The sequence below is a fragment of the Microtus pennsylvanicus genome, chromosome 1, assembly GCF_037038515.1.
Source record: "Microtus pennsylvanicus isolate mMicPen1 chromosome 1, mMicPen1.hap1, whole genome shotgun sequence".
Classification (NCBI taxonomy): Eukaryota; Metazoa; Chordata; class Mammalia; order Rodentia; family Cricetidae; genus Microtus; species Microtus pennsylvanicus.
Genome location: NC_134579.1, coordinates 219175522 through 219199350, shown reverse-complemented (window position 1 = coordinate 219199350; position 23829 = coordinate 219175522). Strand labels below are relative to the sequence as shown.

The window sequence follows — 23829 nt, the reverse complement described above, 5'->3', positions numbered from 1 at the left end:
AGAAGGTCAGAAAACCACTGATGTGGGCAGACTGCCAACAGAGGGCGAGTCCCGGGGGACTCAAGACAGACATATTTATCATCTTGCTGTCTGAGGGCAGGAAGGGATGCCAGAATCACATAAGGAATGGGAAGCAGAATCCAGATCGTCTCTCAGTGTGACAGAATAAACAAAAAGTAGCTACTATAGTCTAGAGCAGTCACTATAACATCCTCATAAAATATTAAATGCTGATTGAAAAAGGGGTCGAAACATTAATTCTGTTTTATCCAACACTTAAGAGACACCAGGTCATCAGGCATTCAAAGGGCATGGCAGTAACCAGAATAAACAAGCCCAGTGCTTCTATGCAGGCACCCCTGACGGGTGTCTGTCACACCACAGCAGCAGGCCGGCTGCCGAGCACACCGCAAACACATTCACGCTGCTGGAGACCTAGGACTGGAGATGCCCGGTACTTTACCATGGCAGGCTCTCCCAGGAAATGAGGAAGCCGGCTGATGCTACCATCATTCAAGTGCTTTGCCAGAATCTAAAACACCAAAACAGATTCATCAATAAGCTGTTAAACTGACACACGCACAAGCATACAACAACCCGATTCATGTACCTGCACATACACGGACACTGATCTGTACACAGTCAGTCAGAATATTTGATTTCTAACGTTGTTGCACTGGCTAAGGGCAGCTGTTGTCAACAGTGGTTACAGCCAACGGTGTCAATCTGTTTGCATTTTCCCACTTTGTGTTTGTACAACCTCAGAAACGAGATTAATAATACCGGGCCTCAAACCTTAACCTGAAAGCTTTATTTATTTGAAACAAGTTTCATGTATTACAAGTTGCCTTCAAATCCTGCTTCTACATCACCAGGGATGGGATTCAGGTGTGTGCCACTGTGCTGGGTATACTCAGTGCTGCAGAATCAACCCACGCTTCATGAACGCCATTCAAGCACTCAGTCCACTGAAATATGGTCCTAGAGCTGTATTCAAATCTAGCACAAGCTTCTTCTTCTTCTTGCTTATCAACATTTTCCTGTAAGTACGCTACTTAATCTTTGTGGATTTTAATTCATAGTATTAAATTATTTTAAATTTACTTATTCTATGTGCGTAAGTGTTTGCCTGCATGTATGCATGTGTACCATGTACAGCCTATGCATGGCTGTGAGCCACCATATAAGTTCTTGGAATCCAACCCAGGTCCTCTGCAACAACAGCAAGTGCTCCTAATGACTGAACCATCTCTCTAGCCTCAATCATTGTGTTTTAATTTGTATTTAAAAGAGGATGATTATTTTCCAAGGTTTTTTGCAAATTTGACTACTTACTTCATCAAATGTGGTATATAGAATTGTTGACTGTAGAAAGGGGAAGAGATAAAAGAGAAATAATTAAAACAGTAATATCACTCAAAGAAAAACAATTCTGCCTCTCAGAAGGTGCTGCTTTCATAACATGAAGTTTAAAGGACACTATCTTTTTTTATATTTTTTTTATTTTTATTACTATTATTACTACAAATTTTTACCTCCTCCCCTCCTCCCATCATTCCCCCTCCCCCTCCCTCTCCAGTCCAAAGAGCAGTCAGGGTTCCCTGCCCTGTGGGAAGTCCATAATCACAATTAAAATACTTGTGTGTTTGAACAGCAAATAAGATGTGATTTTTGTGTGTGTGTGTGTGTGTGTGTGTGTGTGTGTGTACTGTAAGGGATTGAACCCAGGGTTTTGTACATATTAGGAGGATGTGGGATTCCCCTCTGTATGCTGTGAATGTTTATTCCCATTAGTTAATAAAAAAGCTGTTTTCGGCCAATGGCTTAATAGAGTAAAACCAGACAGAAAATCTGAACAGAGATGTAGCAAGAGAGTAGGCTTAGTCAGGGAGACACTATGTAGCTACTGAAGGAGACAAATGCTCCCAGAACCTTATTGGTAAACCATGAGCCTCGTGGCAATACATAAAATAATAGGAATGAGTTAATTTAAGATGTAATATTTAGCTAGGAATACGCTAGAGTCATTGGCCAAACAGTGTTTCAATTAATATAGTTTCTGTGTGATTATTTTGGGTCTGGGCAGCTGGGAACAAGCAGCCTCTGTCTACATTAGGCAAGTGCTTAGCCAACTTAGCTACATCTCTAGCCTTTAAAACTTCCAAATAGCCACAGAAGATTATCAATATAGTCCCCACAGTCACAGTGAGTAGCAGAAACACGTGTACCTCGGCCGTGAGGAGTCTAGCAGGGCATTTGTTAATTGCAGCAAAAACTCTCCTAAGTCCAGCTTCTAGCTGTGACAGCAACAGCATGGTGCAGTCGGCAAACCTGTGGAATCCGAGGAAATCAGCAAATGCTGCAGCAACTGCACTGCAGCCTAGACGGCCAACGTGGCACTAGAGTGAGGTAGAGCACGGCATCCTAGCCGGCCAACGTGGCACTAGAGTGAGGTAGAGCGCGGCAGCCTAGACGGACAACGTGGCACTAGAGTGAGGTAGAGCGCGGCAGCCTAGACGGACAACGTGGCACTAGAGTGAGGCAGAGCGCGGCAGCCTAGACGGACAACGTGGCACTAGAGTGAGGTAGAGCGCGGCAGCCTAGACGGCCAACGTGGCACTAGAGTAAGGTAGAGCGCGGCAGCCTAGACGGACAACGTGGCACTAGAGTGAGGTAGAGCACTGCAGCCTAGACGGCCAACGTGGCACTAGAGTGAGGTAGAGCGCGGCAGCCTAGACGGACAACGTGGCACTAGAGTGAGGTAGAGCGCGGCAGCCTAGACGGCCAACGTGGCACTAGAGTGAGGTAGAGCGCGGCAGCCTAGACGGCCAACGTGGCACTAGAGTGAGGTAGAGCGCGGCAGCCTAGACGGCCAACGTGGCACTAGAGTGAGGTAGAGCGCGGCAGCCTAGACGGCCAACGTGGCACTAGAGTGAGGTAGAGCGCGGCAGCCTAGACGGCCAACGTGGCACTAGAGTGAGGTAGAGCGCGGCAGCCTAGACGGCCAACGTGGCACTAGAGTGAGGTAGAGCGCGGCAGCCTAGACGGCCAACGTGGCACTGAGAGTGAGGTAGAGCACTGCAGCCTAGACGGCCAACGTGGCACTAGAGTGAGGTAGAGCGCGGCAGCCTAGACGGCCAACGTGGCACTAGAGTGAGGTAGAGCGCGGCAGCCTAGACGGCCAACGTGGCACTAGAGTGAGGTAGAGCGCGGCAGCCTAGACGGCCAACGTGGCACTAGAGTGAGGTAGAGCGCGGCAGCCTAGACGGCCAACGTGGCACTAGAGTGAGGTAGAGCGCGGCAGCCTAGACGGCCAACGTGGCACTAGAGTGAGGTAGAGCGCGGCAGCCTAGACGGCCATTTTTGGTGTTTTAATCCTTAATGGGATGTTTTTAGTAGTTTCAGTAGAACGAAATGTCATCAAACATCTGTATATGCTGCCTGTCACCTCTGAGGACAGCCAGAACAACAAAGCTCCAGAGGGCAGCTGAAGTGCAAAGTGAATCCAAGAACAAGGTTACTGCAGACCAGCAAGGGCCAACTGATTAGTTCTCTGGTCTCTGCTTCCCTGAAAACGTGCTATTCCTGGCTGTCACCCAGGGTTGGCCTTGGAGGGAACCCAATGGGCAAGCACATCTGTAATGCTAGGTTCAAGTTTTTCTTAGAGCAAGGACTCAGAAAATAAACTAAGAAGTTTATTCTTAAAAAATAAAGTTATATGGCCAGCAAGTGGTGGTGCACAGTTTAATCTCAGCACTTGGGAAGCAGAGGCAGGCGGATGTCAATGAGTTACAGGCCAGCCTAGTCTACAAAGTGAGTTCCAGGACAGCCAGGACTGTTACAGAGAAACCCTGTCCAGAAAAACCAAAAAAGTCCTATCAATTGTACCCAAGAGGATGACAGAACACTTGAAACAGTTACAGCCTGTCTAAGTTACCAAAGAAAAACACTCTGTACTGAGCCTGATCTGTGTCAGCCTCTCCTCTACTCAGTCAGGACAGTGGGTGACTTTCAGACAGCGAAGGGCACAGAGCAGACCTCTCATCTAAGCACCAACACCACCACACCACCTTGTTACCTGTGCGCCTTGAACTTGGCCACTGCCAGTTCCCAATATGGTAACATAGCTTTTAATACGAAGGCGGAGTTCATCGTGGTATTCTCTACTGCTGAGAGCACCTCATAGGTAACACCTGTGGAAGAGCAAGCATCTTTATAAATACAGTCACAGCAGCCAACCAAAAGAAGTCAGGAGCACATGTGGACAGATAGACTGACCTGGGGCAGAGCACTCCTAAAGAGCGCCTGACCTACGGCCACAGTGGGGTGGCCTCAGGAAGCCTGCCAAGAGGAAATGGGCAAATGAACTGTAGGGACTTGGGCAGCACCAGAGAGTGCCCTCAGGGTCCCCAACAGCACCCAGGACAGCTAGAAGTGGGGAAGCTTAAAAGGTCTTCAAGTCACTCACCAAGCCAACTTGGCAATGGCAGTGAGTACTTCACCAGGAATCTAAGTCCCCATGAAGACGTAAGGGGGCAGTGTGAAACACAGAACTTGCCAGGAAAAACAATCACGTCCTCTAGGTTTGTAAGAGTGACAAAAGGGCGATGTGCCAATGTGACTTTCGTTTGGTGAAGGTAGCTCTTCAGCAACTGGCCCAGTCCTGCTGTCAACAACAGCATAGCTGAACAGTACCTAGGGACGAGCAGAAACCAGAAAATGAACTTAGTCTACACACAAAGCACTTTTCTTAGGAAAAAAATGCTAAAATTATGCAGGAAGGAGGACTGAGATGGGTCAGCAGGTGAAGGAGGCAACAGCCCAGCTGCAAACCTCAGGCTGAGGGCTGGACCACATCTGGAAGGGAAGACCCACTCCCCACAGTTGTCCTTTGACTTCCACACAAATGCTGTATATGTGCATGAACCAATGAAAATAAAACATAAAAGAATTAAGAAAGAAACCATCAAACTCCAGAACTCTCCACAGATGGAGCTAAGCTGAGTAATAGCAAGGAAGGCCACTGAGATCTCAGGACACTGGGCTCCTGCCTACCCACTGAGAGCTCAGGACACTGGGCTCCTGCCTACCCACTGAGAGCTCAGGACAGACGCTGGGCTCCTGCCTATCCACTGAGAGCTCAGGACAGACGCTGGGCTCCTGCCTATCCAGACTTCTGGATGTGTTCTTCTGGGGTGCGAGGCACCGACATTCTCCCACCTTTCACAGTTAACCCTCTCCTCTTAGGAGATCCGAGATAACGCACATTCTGAAGCAGACTGAGGAGGAAAGTCACTCAGCCAACAACTTACTTTGGAGGGATGTCTTGGGGGGCAGCAAAGCCGTGCCAGAGGATGTTCCTCAGGTTGAGTCCACAGGGAGACCCGATGAAGACTTTCAGTACGTCCATCTAATCCATTAAGAGAGCAGATTACTGACGAGCAGAGTAAATAAACTCACCCTACAGTGTTTGCGGCTCCCTTAGAACTAAGAGAGCCAGTATAACATAGTAACAATGAAACTAACACCAAAATTTTATGCAGTTTCATTGGAATGTGCCAGGATGTAAAGGTCAGAGGACAACTTGTGGGAACCCCATTTCAGGCTCTCGACCAGAAAACCGTTTTCAGGCTGGCAAGGGAGATGATCCAGTGAGTATTGGGAGTGTTCACTGGAGACGGTGTCTGGGTGTCTCAGCCCCAGATAGTGAGTCTGGTGGAATTCCGGTCCAACTAAGATGGCCGTTCTTTCTAGTCTTCTCCCTCACTGAGCTGCCCATATGTCTGCCAAGAGTCTGAAGTCTCTTGATTACAGTCCCTCTAGAACATTTTGAGAAATGCAACAGTGTCTGTAATTTCTTACCAAGTTCTATTTTTTTTTTTGCTACTCTAAGTCTGGATAACTGCAAAATGTATAAATTCTTACCTGCTAAAACACAGGTATTTTAGGACAAAAATGCCATACTATCATTCCAAAGTGCTAACCACGGGCTGCAGCGACTTAGTACAAGCACTGTGAATACTTCACTGAATACAGTGATATGCTCTAACTGTCCCTCCGGCTGGACCTATGTGGTTATCCCAACACCATGGCATCTGGGGAGAGAGATCCTGGAATAGTGCAGGCAGGACAGTTCCCGGGGGAAGGAAGAAGAACTTAAATCCATGAGACGGTTAGCTCTCCCAGAGGACTGTCGTTTTAGAGGATCAAAAGCACAGCTCGTGCCAGCTCCTCTCTGCTTTATGTGCTGTGCACACACTTACCGCAGCGTGCCCAAAGACTTGTGCAAGCTCTGCAGATGCAAGGAGATCTCTCAGAAGGAAGGGGCACTCCTTTCCAATCAGTAAAAACACCTAAAGTTCAAACAGATATCATATAATAACTGCATTACAATGAGGCAGTATTTTAAAACAGAGCATCATTTAGGATGTATAGCACAAATGAGCTAGACAGATTTCCTTCCGTGTGCGCGTGCGTGCTGGCTGCACACACCAGAGGCCAGAGGAGAACAGCGGGTGTCACTCTGCATCTTATGCTCTGGACAGAGGGTCTTTTACTGAAACTAGAGCTAGAACAGAGGCCAGAAAGCCCCAGTGGTCCTCTGTCCACAATCTCCCCACCCCCAGTGTAGAATCAACCACACACAGCTTTTTATTTTTTAAACATGGGTGCTGTAATCTAAATCCAGGAACGCATGCTTACACAAAGTACTTGGATCTATTGAAACTTCTCCCAGCTCACAGGTACTAGGATTTCTTAATTATATGAAAAGAAAATCATTGTATTTTACAGGAAAAAATAATAAAAATCAAGAAATCTGAAGGTTTTGTGTTCATTCAGGCAATCTAGCAAATAACGAGGACCCCCACACTCACATCACCTAAGGCTCGCTCCAGACAGGAGGTCAGTTTCATCACACCGAGGGAGATAGCAGCAGAGTGCAGGCCTTCCAAGGCATCAAATATTTCAAGAAACAGCTATTCAGAGTAAAACACACATTAGAGCTCAGACTGAAGGAAAATCATTCTCAAAACAAAAATTATTTTTGAGTTACTACTATTACTGAAGTCAAGCCTCAATATTTCAACTGCTACATTTAAATGTTTGGTATAAGCAAACAGTTTCTACTGAAATATTATAATAAAATTATTTAATACATAAAGAGTTCTTTGAAAGTTCTTTCTTTAAATGTTTATTCAAAGCATACGTCTGGCATAATAGTGAAACCAAATATTTTGACCTACTCCTTATTTCCTGTAACAATTTAGTTTAGCTCCGCTAAGGCAGCTCACCTGAACAGACTGTTTTAGAATCAGATATTACAGGTACTGCTTTATTATGCTCCTGTGTCAAATGAAACATAGGAAAAGAATAAAGCAAACCACACAATGCTTGCATTAGGACCCCAATGACTATATATTTTACAATTCACTATGAATGAAGAAACCAAGCACCTACTCTCTGAGCTAACCTTGTGATTGTCTCCCTGGGAGTTCTGTCCTGATGCTAAAGTAGACTTTATTTTCACACCACACTGCTATGGTGGTGTGAATGGGAATGGCCCCCAGGGATTCATGTGTTTGGATTCCTGGCCCACAGGGAGCGGCACTATTGTTGGAGTAGGTGTGGCCTTGTTGGAGGAAGCTCAATCCAGGTCACTTTCTGTTGCCTGTGGATGAAGATGTAGCACTCAGAGCTCCCGCTCCAGCACCATGTCTGCCTCCGTGCTGCCCTGCTTTCCCACCATGATGACAATGAACTAACCTAGGAGACTGTAAGCCAGCCCCAGTTAAATGCTTTCCTGTATAGGAGTTGTCGTGGTCATGGTGTCTCTTCACAGCAATATAAGTCTAAGACAAATGCCTCCCTAGTTGAGCACAAAAGTTGTCCAAAGTGTGTTCCTCAACTCAGGCTTCAGATTCTATAAATAAACTACTTAGATTTCTCTTGCAGCTCCCAGGACCTCTTCAACGTTGGAAGGCCAAAATGGAAAAAGACACCCTTAACTTGGCAAGTAATGAGGATTTCCAATTTCCAAAGTCTTTTATTTCTAGAGCTGTGCAAATGTCAAACCTCTGGATAGGCTGTCCACTGGAACCATGGTGAATACTTCATTTCAAACTGTGCCCTGGTCAGAGACAAGGTATGTAGATGGATGGCCTCACAGACAGGACCCAGCAGTCGTACGCTTTCCCTGTAATCCAGACTCCGCCCTATAGGAGGAGAAGTATGTTTTAGTTCCACAGCTGTATGCCCCAGGATGAAAAAAAAAAGGTTAAATCAAAGAAAAGCTTTAATTACAAAATGTTCCTAAATCAAGCAGCTTATAACTGGAGATATGGTAAATGTCCTTGCAGCTCAGTAGAAATGAATTACAGAAGGCTTTACTACCAGTGAGGAACGTGTAGCTATACTTTTAGCCACTCACAATCAACAAAAAATATCAAATGCCAGAAATAATCCATAGTGTCAACTAGGTGCTGTTCTGAGAAACACGAGGAAGGCGCCACCCCATTCTGTCTTGTCCTTTATCCAGGTATCCATGCTGTATATTCACCTAGTGACTAGCAAATCCAGGCTCTGAGATGGATTCCAGCATCCCTGGCTGCCTCCTGCTCACACACAATTTTCTCAGCTAAGCATGTCTTGACTTTTCTATATTTTCCAGTTTTCTTTTTCTCCTCTGACAAATACATTATTACACCCTCCAAGAAAAAGAACCAAGGAGGGTTTTACAGGTAAAAACATTTTAAGTGGACCGGTACTAACTGACAATACAAACCTGATTCTGCATAGCGCACACGGTCTGTAATTGCTTTCCAGAGTACTTCACCATTTTGAGTGACAATGCTATCAATATCACATTTTTCTCTGAGTTCAAAGCCAAGGTTACAAATCAAGTCATGCACTAAAGGAGAAAGGCATGTGGTAATGGGATCTCCTGTTAAAATCTGAAATATAAAACATATATAAAACACTCACTGTTACATCCAAGTCAAAAGAAAATCCTATCCTACATACAGACAGAACTAAGGTAGGGAAGCTGTTAATATGCTGTCTGGATACCGTAATAGCTGCATGTGTCTAACCGTGCTTAGACACGATGCGTATTTTATGGGTCTGCTTTAAAGTGCATGTTGAAAGCCTTAAATCTTTTCTTTAATCAACCTTGCTGGTGCCGGAGTTCAGAGGTTCGGCGATTTTTTTGAACAATGCATTGCCATTCCCTCTGACACTCCTTTATGCCGCAGTGATCAAAATCAGCGGTTTTTCACAGAGAGTGGGGGAACAGAACATTTCCGTCCTTGGTATGGAACACAATTTCAGGCCGAGAAGCACCGAGGAGGTGCGTGGAATGACGGATCCCGACTTTTCTGTTTCCACCACGCTTCCTCCCGCTCATCAAACACGGTGTTGTGTACATTGGCTTTCCCTGCAGCTTATCATCCCGCTTCGGGCCTGCCACTAGGGCGACACCGACTAGCAATGTCCAACCCCACACCGCAGGGATCCCAGGACAGTGACCGGGTCTGGACAGGGCCGCGCGGGAACCCCCGGTAGGCGGCAGTCACCCTACCTCCATCGCTTCCGGCTTGGACGTGGCGCTCTCTGATGACGCACGTCTTTCCGCCGCGACTTCCGGGACGCGACTGCGGGCGCGGCGCTGGCGCGAGATTCGGTCGCTGGCGTCGCGGCCGGGGCGTTGGGCGACTGCAGAGGCGGGAGGCGCGGAGCCTGGGCGAAAACCGATCAAGATGGACCGGCGAGCCCGAATGACGAAGCAGACCACCAGCCAAGCGCCGCATCACTCCCCGGTGGCGCCTAAGAGGGAAAGGAGGCCTAGCATGTTCGAGAAGGAGGCAGTGAGTGCAGAGCGCAGGCCCGACGCAGCTTCCCGACCCCTAGACGAAGCTGCTCTGTCCCAATCGTCGTCCCGAGCCGCGGGAAGGATGGTTGTCCTTCACCTTCTTTCCGTTTTCTTGACCCTTGCGAGTTTAGGTCGAACCACGTGGTTTAGACGTCGAAGGCCGAGGGTTTTTCGTTGTTAAATCCAAAAGGCCATACGTTAACTAATGGAAAGTTTTTACAAGATCGTTCCCAGTTCTTTTCAGACTTACCTGGCCAATGTCCAAAGTTATCCAATAGTTGTATACATTGCGCCTTCCAAACGCAATTTTAGTATATACATAGCTTACCAACACTAAGTGAGTTTATACCATACATATGCACCTTAAACACACACACACACACACAGAGAGAGAGAGAGAGAGAGAGAGAGAGAGAGAGAGAGCGCACTAGGAAAAAAATAATGGCGTGCAGATCAACACAGAGAAAGAGAAAGCACACTAGGAAAAAATAATGGCGTGCACTCTTGTTTGTTATTTGAAGAATATTTAAGAGGAAAGTTAGAAAATAATCTAGTTATTTCTCTGATAGCAGTAGAAAAGGTCATCCCTTAAAGTCTAGTCCTCTGAAGGTAAAAACTTTGCGTAGGCCAGCAATTAAAAAGAAATTAGAACAGGACCCCACTTGTTTGCTCACCAACACTGAACGTTAATTTCAAGTGGCCAGTGTTTTCTGTGTTTCTGAGAACATGAAAAGTCAGGACACACTTGAATCAGCATGTCCCATATTCATTTGTAGAAAATGATTCATTTTTTTTATGCACAGGTATGTGTACCTGGTGTGCCTGGGTGTATGTGCAGTGGCAGCAGTGGTTGTGAGCCACCAAGTGGTCGCTGGGGACCGCTGTGTCTTCTGCAGGCGCTCTCCAGCCCCATGTGTCTGTTTCTGTTTTTCTAGGGAGTATTTTCAGAAAAGTAGCTCATCTGCAGCTTGGTAGGCTTTAGTGGTGTAGGTGACAACTTAAACTTTGTAGCAAGATGAAACAAAATTAGATTTATTTAAGGACCTAAGAAAAGGCTTAGGTGTATTATAATGACAGATGCAAACTGGAATGTCCTTGTGTCTTTCTGAGTCTAGTTATTATAGTTTTCTGCCTTGTCTGTGAATTACTACCATCTTTCCAACAAAATGCATTTTTGCTTAGCAGGAGTTAGGTCTTTACAACAGAGATTACTTAGGCCAGATTACTAAAAATTGGCAGCTTTGTCAATCCCACTCAAACATGTGTATTTGAAACCATAATAAATACCACTTTTGCTAAATAATTAAATATCTCATTGGAATAATGACATCAGTAAGCTCAGTTTGTTCTAGGTCTGTAAGTAGCCACCACGTAGATAAACGACAGATAGTAGCTTATATTGATAACAAATTTGGCGGCATTTAAAAAGATGATAAGGATTTCATCTCAGCTGAAAGAATAAAGTACTTTTAATAAGGGTATGCAAAATCAAGTGACGAATATTATATATAAAGAAGAAATGTCAGAAATGCAGTTCTCAAAGTAGTCTGCTCACTAAGGGTTAATTTGGAGCTTCATGTGTCCTATTCCCAGAAGAATCATGCAACCTTGAAAACACGGCTAGTCATACAGTGCATTAATAGTGTATCCCTTGAGTGTGTTGTAGTAGAAAAGAAGGTAGCAGTTGCTTCTTTTTTTTCTTTATTTATTATGTATACAATGTTCTGTCTGTGTGTATGTCTGCAGGCCAGAAGAGGGCACCAGACCTCATTACAGATGGTTGTGAGCCACCATGTGGTTGCTGGGAATTGAACTCAGGACCTTTGGAAGAGCAGGCAATGCTCTTAACCACTGAGCCATCTCTCCAGCCCCCTAACAGTTGCTTCTTAAGAGAAAGGTTGAATCAGCCTTCCGTAAACAAACATCATGTCAGATCAGGTGCACTGAATGAGCTCGCAGATTTAATCTCACAGAAAGAAGACCAGTATGCTTAGAAGCATGAGGGAAGAGTTTTGAAAAGGTGTTCAAGGTCAGTGAAGTGTCTTAGTAGTCTTGTTATTTGAGTCCCTAAAGGATAAAGGAAGGTTAACAAATAATGTTTGAAATTCTAGATGAAAAGAGACAAATATGAAAACTAAACCCATAAACCAAAGAATCTCAGTGAATTCCAGGCACAAGAAATTTTGCCGCGACATACTTGAAACCAGTGGTATAAATATTTTTATGAAAGAGAAAATAGGCTTCTCAGAAACCATCTGAATCAGAAAACACTGGAGCATCATCTTCACTGAAAGAAAATCATACCTAGAATACCATATGCGGCTAAAATATATCTCAAAAACAGAATTCCAAAGTGTGATATAAGGAAGTTGAAGTCCCTACATTTAAATAAAAGTAAAAAATTACAAACCTCAAATCAGTTTTTAAATACATTAGAAAAGTGATTATAGCACAAATTACTACCACAAAGGTTAGTGATAGCTGGTAGAGAGACTCAGGCTTCTAGTGGTAGGGTATGAAAACCTGAAATGTAATGGGTAAACTACTATAGTCCCCTTCTAAGCGCGCGCGTGCGTGCGTGTGTGTGTGTGTGTGTGTGTGTGTGTGTGTGTGTGTGTGTGTGTGTAGCAAGCTTTCTTGTTGGACTAACTTTGGACTGCCAGCCCACAAATAATGACCTGGAGACTTACTATTAATTATGAAAGCTTGACTTTAGCTTAGGCTTTTCCCCAATTAGCTCTTATAAGTTAATTAACTCTTTTTTTTCCCCCCAAGGCAGGGTTTCTCTGTGTAATAATAGCTCTAGCTCTCCTGGAACTAGCTCTGTAGACCAGGCTGGCCTCAAACTCACAGAAATCCTCCTGCCTCTACCTTCCAAGTGCTGCGATTAGAGGCATGTGCCACCACCACCTAGCAATTAACCTATATATTTTTCAAATCTGTGTTCTACAATGTAGCTCAGTTACCTCTTAGTGCAGCACATCTGACTAGCCTACATGTCTGCTGAGGAAATTGTGCACCTAGATTCCTCCTCCCAGCTTCTCTCTCTCTCTGCACAGAAGTCCCGCCTATACCTCCTGCGTAACTACTGGTCATTCAGCTTTTTATCATACCAGTCACAGCAATACATCTTGGAACAGTGTACAAACTTCCCACAACAGTTTCTCCTTTTTGTCTAAATAAAAGGAAAGGTTTTAGCTCTAGTACAGTAAAATTATATATAGTAAGAACCATTATCAAGGAAGAATTGCATTCACAATGTCTAGTTCATTTGTACTTAGCAAATTTGGAGAAATTACCATATTATCTCCCTTATCTTAGTGGGTCCAAGTTTTATACCTTTCTGTCATAACTTGTATGACCGTCCTTAAATTATCTTTTTAGGCTTAAAAACATTTTCTTGGATAAACAACTTAAGCTTTTATGTCTCCCAACCTTATGCACCTTACATCTCTTATGTAAGTTTCTTCTCTGAATTTGTAACAAGGAAAACTGTAACTATAACCATCTAGCCGTCAATCCCATCAAAGACCCAAGAATGGTATATTTCCTGAGTAAACAGGAAGTGCAGAGAAAACAGCTTCCAAAACTATAGAAAGGACAGAGATAGCTGGATGCCTGGACAGTCACCCAGGATTTCTCTGCAGTGTTGGACGTCCATCTTTGACCTACAGGCCTAGATTATTTGACAAAATTTTCTGTGAAGCAGGAATTTTGAAGGATGGTCTTACTTTGCCCTGGCAAAGTTAGCAGTCACTTTCTTTTGTGTCCCGCTTGTCCTGTTTGGACAGCATACTATCAGCAATTGAGTTAAGGGCTGTTTCTTGCCCAGTGGCTACCTTTGCCACAGTAAAAGCAAACTCCATATAGAGGTTCTTTGATGTCCATCATCCTTTTTTTTTTTTTAAGTAAATTGGTGCTGCCAGGAGCAGATGTGTCATGAAAAGTCTTAGGTTATTAAAACATCTTAAATGTTATGCTCTGTAGGTCTCTGAAGTGTTTGAAGACCATCTGCCTATCTAAAATATCTGTTTGACCTTGAAAATATACCTAACATGACTACAAGTTGATTAATACCTATTTGACCTTGAAAATATACCTAACATGACTACAAGTTGATTATAATAAGTGAATAACCACCAGCCTGTATTTCTTAATTATAAATTATACTTTAAAATGAACTGCATAGGTATAATACTTTAAGAGTAGAATGATGTGGGATTTCCCAATGTATGCTGTGAATATGTTTTATTGTTATTGGTTAATAAAGAAGCTGCTTTCAGCCAATGGTTTAACAGACTAAAGCCAGGCAGGAAATCCAAACAGATGTAGAGAGAGAGTGGGCGAAGTCAGGGAGATGCCATTTAGCCACTGCAGGAGATATGCTGGACAGAACCTTACCGGTAGGCCACAACCACATGGCAAAGGACCATACAGGATCCAGACACTCTGTGTATTTCCTGTCTTTATGAGGCTTTTTCCTTTTAGATTACTCTCTCTTTAAAGACTTTATTATTTTAAACTATTTATTTTTCTATGGCTGTCGATACCCATTTTCTTTTCTTTCTTCATCTAAGCACATTTTAAAGCATACTATATCTATTTAGAGGTTTTCTCAGTCTGGACCTGACTTTTTTGTATGTCTGCAGTGTTCTCTGACCACATAAGCCAAACCCAAAAACTGCTAAGCAGCTTCTAGACCCTCAGTGCTGTGTCTTTGCTTAGCACTGATCTGGCAGCTAGCTCAGCCCCTTTCAGGCCAGTGAGAATGGAGCCTCATACCTGCGGGCTCTGACCTGGAGCTGTCTTATCTATCTGCCCAGCTCTGGTAGGCACTCTACCTCGTCCCTCTCCACTGAGTATCACACTGCCCTCTGCTCATAAACCCATTCAAGTGCTCAGTAGCAGGGCCTCTTAAAAGAGCCGTGCCTCTGTACAAATAACCCACAGTGTGTAAAACCACATTAGGAGGCCTTTTGCAGAAGGTCTGACACTATGAGTTGGTCTGACTATCAAGGAAAACAATTACAAGGTGTACTGAGTAGTAAACACCCCAAAGAGAGCAAGCAAGAACCATAAACTACAGGAATCAAAGTATCATAGAAATGTCCAGACTGAAAAAGAAGAGAATGTTTGAAAACTTTGAGGCAGTTATAGAAGTTGTAAATTATTCATAATGGAAATCACAGATAGAGGATGGAATATAAGATACTATAAGATGTATGAATTAGGGGCTATACCACAGTGCCAGGAAGGTCAGAGAACACAGTAGGAAAACAAGCCAAAATTCAATCTGTATGTAGAGATATAGTCTCAGTCTACAGAAATTAAAGATGAAGAAAAATCCAGAAGTGCCAGAAGACAAAACAGACTACCTATAAGAGAAAGTTACATTCATATTCACAGAAATGATGAAGGATAGAGTGAAGTAAAAGTACTCAGCTGAGAGTGACAAGTTAGGATATTTATTTATTTTATATGCATTGGTGTTTTTCCTGCATGTTTACCTGTGTGAGGGTGTCTGATCCCCTGGAACTGTAGTTACAGACAGTTGTGAGTGGCCATGTGAGTGCTGAGAATTGAACCCAGGTCTTCTGGAAGAGCAGCCAGTGCTCTTAGCCACTGAGCCATCTCTCCAGCCCTAAGATTTTAGGATTTTATACCCCGTAAAGAAAACTACTCTGGGGCTGGAGAGATGGCTCAGCAGTTAAGAGCATTGCCTGTTCTTCCAAAGGTCCTGAGTTCAATTCTCAGCAACCACATGGTGGCTCACAACCATCTGTAATGAGGTCTGGTGCCCTCTTCTGGCCTGCAGATGTACATGTAGACAGAATATTGTTTACATAATAAATAAATATAAGAAAACTCTCAAATAAGGAAAAAATGTTTTAGACAAAATAACAAAAGAAATTTGTCTCCAATAAATCTGCCATACACAAAATGTCAAGTTTTTTAATTAAGAACCTTTAATGCTCCTCTTTGTACTCTAACAGATAACAGGAAAGAAACAGTTATGTTTGCTTATGAATACATGTTAAGTGTGTATCTGTTACAGGTGAGATGAAGGGCAGCATGGCAGAAAGAATTAGAGTTATTTTGTTATATTAATTTATACTGTCCATGAGTGTTACAGTGTTAGTTGAAAGTGGGTTTGAATTACCTGCAACACATATTTCCAAACTCTGGTGTTAAGAGAGGAAGTAGAGGAGGTGGAGGAAGAGGAATTAACATGCTGAGAAATCAGAGGAGAGGAATCACATTAAATACTCAGTTTAAGTCACAATCAAAAAGAATGAAAGACAAGAACACAAAGAACAAGGGCATCAATTAGAAAAGAGTAACAAATATCATAACTATTAATCCAGTCGTTCCATAATCACGTTATCATTGGTTTGAATACAGCAATTTAAAACAACAGTTGTCAGAGTTAATTAAACTAGAACTCAACTGTGTTTATAATGTCACTTAAAATATACATAAAAGTAGATGGGTGGAGAAAGACACATTAATTTTAAAATTAAGTAGAAGTTAGCCGGGCAGTGATGGTGCACACCTTTAATCCCAGCACTCAGGAAGCAGAGGCAAACGAATCTCTGTGAGTTTGAGGCCAGCCTGGTTTACAGGATGAATTCCAGGACAGCCAAAGATATATAGAGAAACCCTGTCTCAAACAAACAAACAATCAAACAAAAAAGCCTACATTTAGCTGAGCGGTAGTGGTGCATGCCTTTAATCCTAGCACTTGGGAGGCAGAGGCTGGCAGATCTCTGTGAGTTTGAGGTCAGCCTGGTCTACAAGATCTAGTTCCAGGACAGGTAGGACTGTTACATAGAGAAATCCTGTCTTAAAAAAAGCACACACACACACACACACAGGAGTAGCAAAGCAAAAGCAAAGCAAGTGAAGTCATCAGTGATGAAGTGAGGCATTGCATAGCGAGGATGGGGCCAGTTGTCTGGGAAGACAGACCAATTCTTGCGAATATACAATGGATGGTGCAGCATCCGAGTATGTGAGAGGACAGTGTATAGGTTTAAAGGAGACATACACCAGCCTAATATTATAGTGGGAGATTTCAGTAATACACCTTCAAAAAATGGCAGTGCTGGATCTGCCTTGTGTGGAGCATCTCTCTATCGTGCATGAGGCCCTAGGTATGCATGATCTCCAACCACAGAATTTTTTAGCTTTCAATAAACTTTATTATAAAAACTTGCAAATAAAAAAAGTTACGCACTGAAATTAACCAGATCCAAAGTCTATACACCTCAATGAACTTCTATGAAGCTAGAATAGTACACAAATATGTGTACACAGATATGTACATGTAAGTTTTTATGTGTCCTTTATGTATACCAGAGCATACACCATCCCCTGCTGGCAAATAAAGCGTAACTAAACCAAAAAAGAAAACTAATAGCCCTGTGAATATTATTGCAAAAGAAAAACCAAACACTTTGCAAAAAGCACTAGTATCAGTCTTCAAAGAGTTATACAGTGTGACCAAGTTTTTCTGGATGCAAAGATAGGTCATCATATAAAAGTCTACCGATGTAGTAATACAACGAAGTAGTAAGTTATGTGATCATATCCATTGATTACGAAAAATCATTTTTGTCAAAATTTACCCTTTCGTGATGAAAAAACTACTGGAATTATCAGAATATTAAAAATCCATGTATTAAAATCCCATAGCCAACATTATATTCAGTGGTAGGAGACTAAAACTTTGTCCTCCAGCAGGACTAAGGCTTTGTCCATTCATCTCGTGTTCATCACTTGTGGTCAACATGAAACTGGAAGTTCTAGCCAAGCAAGTAGGTACAGAAAGAAATTCCCGGTTATTAAGACAATGAAGCTCTCCACTCTAAGGCCAAGGAGGTGATCTAGGAACTGCGGCAGTGTTGTCCAGGGCTTTGAAACTGCTGCGTGGCTTTGTCATCTACAGATGTTCAGCATTGTTACCACAGTGTCCATAGACAGCCTGGGGCACATGCACTGCACCACAGTCACAGGGCGGGCACATCGGTAGGTCTCTAGTTATTTTATTAACACAAATTAGATACTTCAGATGGCATCGTGTTAAAGATCATGGACTGATACATTTCATGTCATATATAATATATATGCCTTTGTTATCTTTTCAAGTTAAGATTTATAGTGTATTACTTAAATCTGTTATTTATTTAAAGATAACTAAATGTATGGATAATATTTCCATAATTGCAGGTTGTAAGGAAACATGGAAAGTTGTTAGATCTTTATCCCTCAGGCACTCTCTGAGGCTACTCTTGTTTCTTGTCCTTTTGGATATTTTTTAGGTATTCTAGATATAAGCACACAAGCTTGCATATTTTATATTTGTGTATGTCCTGTTGTTGTGATAAATACCCTTACAAAAGCAGCTTAATAAAGAAGAGTTTGTTTTGGCCTCAGGGTGCCAGGGTACAGTCCACCAAGACAGAGAAGTCACGGCAGCGGGGGTTTTGATCACATTGAATCCACACTTTGGAGGCAGAGAGCAGTGATTACTTGTGCTCCACGCACTGTCTCCTTTCTATACAGGTCAGGATAGGTCTTGTCATTATCTTTAATCAAATCAAAATAATCGTGGGAGGCAGAGGCAGGCAGATCTCTGAGTTCGAGGCCAGCCTGGTCTACAAGAGCTAGTTCCAGGACAGGAACCAAAAAAGCTATGGAGAAATCCTGTCTCAAAAATAATAATAATCATCATCATCATCATCATCATCATCATCATCCTTAGGCAAGCCAAAAGCCTATCTCTCAGGTGGTTATTTAGTCTCAAATTGATGATAGAAACTGTTAATAGTTGGAAGTTAATAGTCTTAAGATTTAGTGACTACATTGAAGTCTGCCTAGAAGATTTCAGGTTTGTTAGCTCAGCCTCCAGTGTATGCAGATTCTTAAAGTCTGAAATGTAATCTTTCTCCCTTCCTCTTTCAGTATGCACAGATCTTAAGAGAAAGACTGAGAGAATCTTTTCATGATGTTCAGTATGTGGAACCTCCGTTTGATGATTCAATTGCTGATATAGGCAAAGAATGGAAGAGTGCCCTGGCAAAATTAAAGTTTGCTAATTCATATAGAATGGAGCCATTGAAGAAATTCCAAGCACATTCAGTAGAAACTAAAATCCAGCAGATCTTAAAGGTAATCAGGGCCCAAGGATATAGCTCAGTGGTAGACACTTGTCTATGAGACTATTGAGGCCATGCTAGGTCAAAATAAGTCATGTGATATCTATTGAGGAAGGTGTGTGTGTATTCCCTACAGTGACTCCTTGTAAAAATATAGAGGCAAAATGGTCCTACAATTCTGAGTGTTGAATTCAGTCTGAACCTGAAGGACAACCAAGTTCTCTGTAAACTAAATTCTGACATGGGACTGTGCTGTGTGTGGGATAATTCTTCTGTATGCTGTGACTATGTATTACTTTCATTAGTTAATAATAAAACATATTTGCCTATAGCAAGGCAGGATAAAGTTAGGTGGGAAAATCAAACTGAGGACAGGGATGAAGGGCGGACTTGAGGGAGACACCAGCAAGTCGCTCAAGAAGCAAGATGCTAGAGGACAGGTAAAGCCACAAGCCACATGGCAATATATAGATTAATAGAAATGGTTAGTTTAAATGTAAGAGCTAGTTAGTAATAAACCTGAGCTATTGGTAGAGCATTTATAGTTATATATAAGCCTCTGTATGTTTTATTTGGGACCGGGCTGTTGAGACAGGAAAACTCCGCCTCTGTTTACAGGGCTGAACAGTTGGTAGACTTCAGGTAGGATTTAGTCTGGCTTTGCTAACTAAAAGCAAACTGCTTCTAATAGCTCTTATGGGTAGGTATGAAGAAAAAGGCTGTTTTTCCATGTCAGTAACTACATAGATGGTACCAAAGATGTGTTGCAGTGAGACCATGTACCATACAACAGCTGCAGCTGTAGATGCTGCCTGGGCCAAGCTTACAGAACAGCCAAACAGATGGAAAGAGGACGTGGTAACAGTCACAGTGGTGATGCTTTATACATCCCCTTCATGATACCATACTATTTTTGAGTAAGGTAGAGGTAATTCTAAATGTTTCCACTGAAGGTTTTCTTCAGTAAAAGCACTGACTTTTCTGCAGCTGCTAAGAATGTCTATTCTACTCATGCCAGTTCATAACTGACTCAGCATGGGTTTGGAGAACCTGACGTTCACTGTGAAATGGACTTGATTTCGCACTCCACTGCTTAATTTATGGGTCCCATTCTCAGCCTGTATGACCAGGAGCTCACCTTGCATCTGCATGCTGAGGGTCAACATTTGGTTTCCAGCAGCTGTAGTCCCCTCGTCTACAGGAGAACACGTCTCTCCCTTTAAGTTTCCACCTCACCTAATAATTAAAATACTATAAGGCAAATCTAGAGAAAAGCAAACTTTAGTAACTTCTACCTGTACATGGAAGACTTCGTGAGGAAGATAAAGGTGTGGAAAGGCAGAGTCAAGCTCTTGTATACTAGTTGGGATACAGGTTAGAAAAGTTTGGAAGCCTGATTAAAGGTGTTTGAGCTGAGGCAGGGATCCCAGACATGTGCCTAGGAAAGTCGGGCTAGTTGAAGTGGTGTGTCTGTTCCTCTTCCCTGTCTTGGGTCAAAATTACACGAGAGAGCAACACATTTAAGGATGTATAATCTGAACCTTTCTACGACCTTCCATCCCTCCAGTGCTAACTATGTATTTCACAGTGATTGATATTTGGGGGAAAGAATTATAATCAACACTAATAGTATGTGTGATGTGAGTGTATATTTCTGGTCTCTCACTTGATTCTACCACGTAAATGAAATTAAACAAAGTTGAAAAAACGGAATAGGGTTGAACCTCTGGATCAACCTATAGATCAGCCACCCCTGGCTCCTGAGGCCAGAGTTACAGTCAGAATATGGAGTCAAAGAGTCTCCTAGGCAGACATGCAATGTGTTGGGTTTACTTTGAGAGAAGACTGACCTTGAATTTGAGTTAGACTCAGAAGAAAGCAGATGATATGGAGTATTGGGAAGATAGATGCAAGATGAAATGCAGGCCTTAGACCAGCTATATACATGGAAGAAACCTATCAGGGAGCCACTAGGAGAGGTTGGGAGGGAGCCGAGAGGAAAGAGGGTAGAGCTAGCAGGGTGCAGGGAATCAAGGAGGACATTTACTTGACGTTTTGTTTCTATGCAGTTGATTGATAGTAGCCCATTTGTTATCACCAGAACTTAGTGCACAGTCCGGTGTGCTCCCAGAAAGCCGGTTAATCAAAGGGTTTGTTTGTGCTCAGCTCTCTCCTCAGTTCAGCTTTGCTCAGTTTGTAAGAATGGCTCCTGGGATGAAGAGTGGATCCACATAGCGCCTCACAACCATTTAAAACTCCAATCTCACAGGTTCCCTCCCCTCCCCTACCTTCCTGTGGCCTCAGAACACACGCGGTGCACAGACATGTATGTAGGCAGAGCAGTCATACATTTAAAGTAAATCTGGTTTATGTTTTAAAGAAAGGCTCCTGCGTCACGGTCTGTGAGCCACGTCTCTTTCTTAGATGTGTTAATTAGTAAATACACTAAGTTGTTGATGCCATACGGAGTAGGAGACCCAGAGGACACAGTGACATAAAGCCAACGTGTAATCACAGCCACACGAGGTTTCCTTCCTTTACTACGAATTTCCAGAAACTTTCTGAAATTCTTTTGTCTCCCTAGTGAAGAATGGAAACTGGGTTATTGTAGCTGACAGAGCAGCCTCATAAGCAGGAACTCACAGCCCGAGAGTTGGTGATGAAGGGAACTGAACCCATGGTTTTGAAACCGAGTCTCAGTGTTGTAGGTGTGTTTGGCCGGGAACTTACTGTCTAGTCAGGCTGGCCTACCACTATAGGGAGCCATTTGCCTTGGCCTGAGTGCTAAAATTAAAGGCTTGTGCCACCAAACCTGGCTTTTTACAACTGAACATAATTTTGAAAGCATTTTTTCAAAATTGTTACTGAAAATAAATTGGTAAGTATATTATATGGTAATTTTCAGGACTATTATGTATCTTAAAACAGTTGTATGTATTATTTAGATACATGTTTTCTACTTTTATAAAAACATTTTGTTTAAAAATTGAAACTTTTTTCTTAATTTTTTTAAAGGAAAGTCTTAAAGATGTCAAATATGATGATAAAGCCTTCTCTCATTTGTCACTTGACTTGGCAGATCGAGTATTGGCAGCAGTCAAAGAATTTGGGTACCACCGTTATAAATTCATTATAAAAGTATTATTTATTCAAAAGACTGGTCAAGCAATAAATGTAAGTGCCCCAGTGACCTAACATTCATTCATTTGAGATTTGAGGTGTTCCCAGGGGGTGTAGAGATCATGAAGAACCTCTTGAATACAAAGGTCAGTTTGTTAAAAAAAAAAAAAAAGCAAACTTTTTTCATTGCAAATTATTTAAAAAATACTAGCCTAGAAATACAATTTTGCTATCAATAATTTACTAGATTATGTAGCCTGCTTCTTGGTCATAGCAATTTTGATAATTTAAATGTCATTTAAATTAATTAACCAGTAAGCTAGGGGTAGTGATGCACACCTTTAATCCCAGCATCAGGAGACACAGGCAGTGGATCTCTGTGAGTTCAAGGCCAGACATCCAAGGCTACACAGAGAAGCCTTGTCTTGAAAACATCAAAATAAATATTAATTTACCAGCAAGTTTCATTTAGGCATGTTAAGTAATGAAGAATATTATACATTGTGATGTTATTGATGTATGATCAGGGATGAACAAGGATATGGCTTAATGATATGCTTATGTGTCCTGTTGAGTCAATTGTGTTTTCTAGTTTTATGTCAACTTAACACAAGCTAGCTAGAATCATCCGAGAGGAAGGAACCCCCGTTGAAAAATTGCCTCCATAAGACTGGGCTGTAGGCAGTCCTGCAGGGCATTTTCTCAATTAGTGATTGATGTGGGAGACTCCAGCCCTGGACCAGTGGTCCTGGTTGCTGTAAAGAAACAGGCTGAACAAGCTGGTAAACAGCTTCTCCATGGCCTCTGCTCAGCTCCTGCCCCCAGGTTCCTGCCTTGAAGAATGTGTGGCCATTTTGGATCCATCACAGACAGTAAAGCTTGTCCTTGCAGGCATCACAACGTAGTCATGGCCCATTTATACAATCAGCACCGTTGCTGCCAGACAAGACTCGAAGCTTTTGGTTGTAGGTTTCTAAATGTGGTAAGAAGCTGGGTCTGTAACAGTAGCCTAGGGCTATAGGCAGAGCTACTATAGAGCCTTCTGACCCTGCCTAGGCTCCCTGTAAGGCAACTCCCAGCCTCCAACAAGGAAGGGAGCCAAGCAGTCCCACTCCCGAGTCTCTCCACGGAAGGGAAAATGGGACATGTCCTTAAATAATATTTACTTTTTAATCATCTAGTGTGTGTTTGGGGGATGGGGGTGTGTGCTCAAGACTGAAGGCCCGTGAAGAGGCCAAAGGTGACAGATTCCTGTGGAGGTGGGGCTACGGTTGTAAGCCATCTGGTGTGGGTGCTGGGAACTGAACTCGGCTCTTCTGGAAACATAATATATGCTCTTCTCTGTGGAGCCATTGCTCTAGTCTCTCGATTTTCCTCATATGCTAGGATGGAACTGAGAGCTTTGAGCATACCCGGCAGGTTGTTGCCATTTGAATTACCCCACCCAGCCTAACAAATTATTTCTTAAATATGATTTTCTGAGATACTGACACACTTTAAAAAATTGGATTATGTAATTTAAAAGATACTTAACACATGCTATCTGAGTCTTTAAATTTTTCTCTCACAGATTGCCAGCAGATGGATCTGGGATGTGGCGTGGGACAGCTGGGTCCAAGCTCAGCATGAAACAGAGTCTTACGTGGCGCTGGTTTTGGTATTTGCTCTCTACTGCGAATAGCT

At 42.8% G+C, this 23829-nt stretch overlaps 2 protein-coding genes across 8 annotated transcripts in view; one reads left to right on the top strand and one right to left on the bottom strand.

The window, feature by feature from the left end:
• The window catches only part of Ermard (ER membrane associated RNA degradation), a 25190-nt gene extending 12942 nt beyond the window's left edge, over positions 1 to 12248 (bottom strand). For 3 of the 7 annotated variants that reach the window (XM_075951522.1, XM_075951527.1, XM_075951534.1), the window contains exons 1-11: positions 9578 to 12248; positions 8783 to 8951; positions 8074 to 8213; positions 6876 to 6977; positions 6264 to 6353; positions 5313 to 5410; positions 4559 to 4695; positions 4079 to 4193; positions 2229 to 2331; positions 1336 to 1365; positions 464 to 532 (exon numbers count right to left, since the gene is read on the bottom strand). In XM_075951522.1, the coding sequence (XP_075807637.1) occupies positions 464 to 532; positions 1336 to 1365; positions 2229 to 2331; positions 4079 to 4193; positions 4559 to 4695; positions 5313 to 5410; positions 6264 to 6353; positions 6876 to 6977; positions 8074 to 8213; positions 8783 to 8951; positions 9578 to 9583 (1059 nt within the window). In that variant the 5' untranslated portion in view covers positions 9584 to 12248. The other 4 variants (XM_075951548.1, XM_075951540.1, XM_075951568.1 and 1 more) reach the window with 4 other exon arrangements.
• Dynlt2 (dynein light chain Tctex-type 2) lies at positions 9690 to 23829 on the top strand. Its single transcript, XM_075951581.1, has 4 exons — positions 9690 to 9863; positions 18833 to 19039; positions 22042 to 22200; positions 23717 to 23829. Exons 1-4 carry the CDS (start codon positions 9756 to 9758, stop codon positions 23825 to 23827), a joined length of 585 nt encoding a protein of 194 aa, XP_075807696.1. The 5' UTR covers positions 9690 to 9755; the 3' UTR covers positions 23828 to 23829.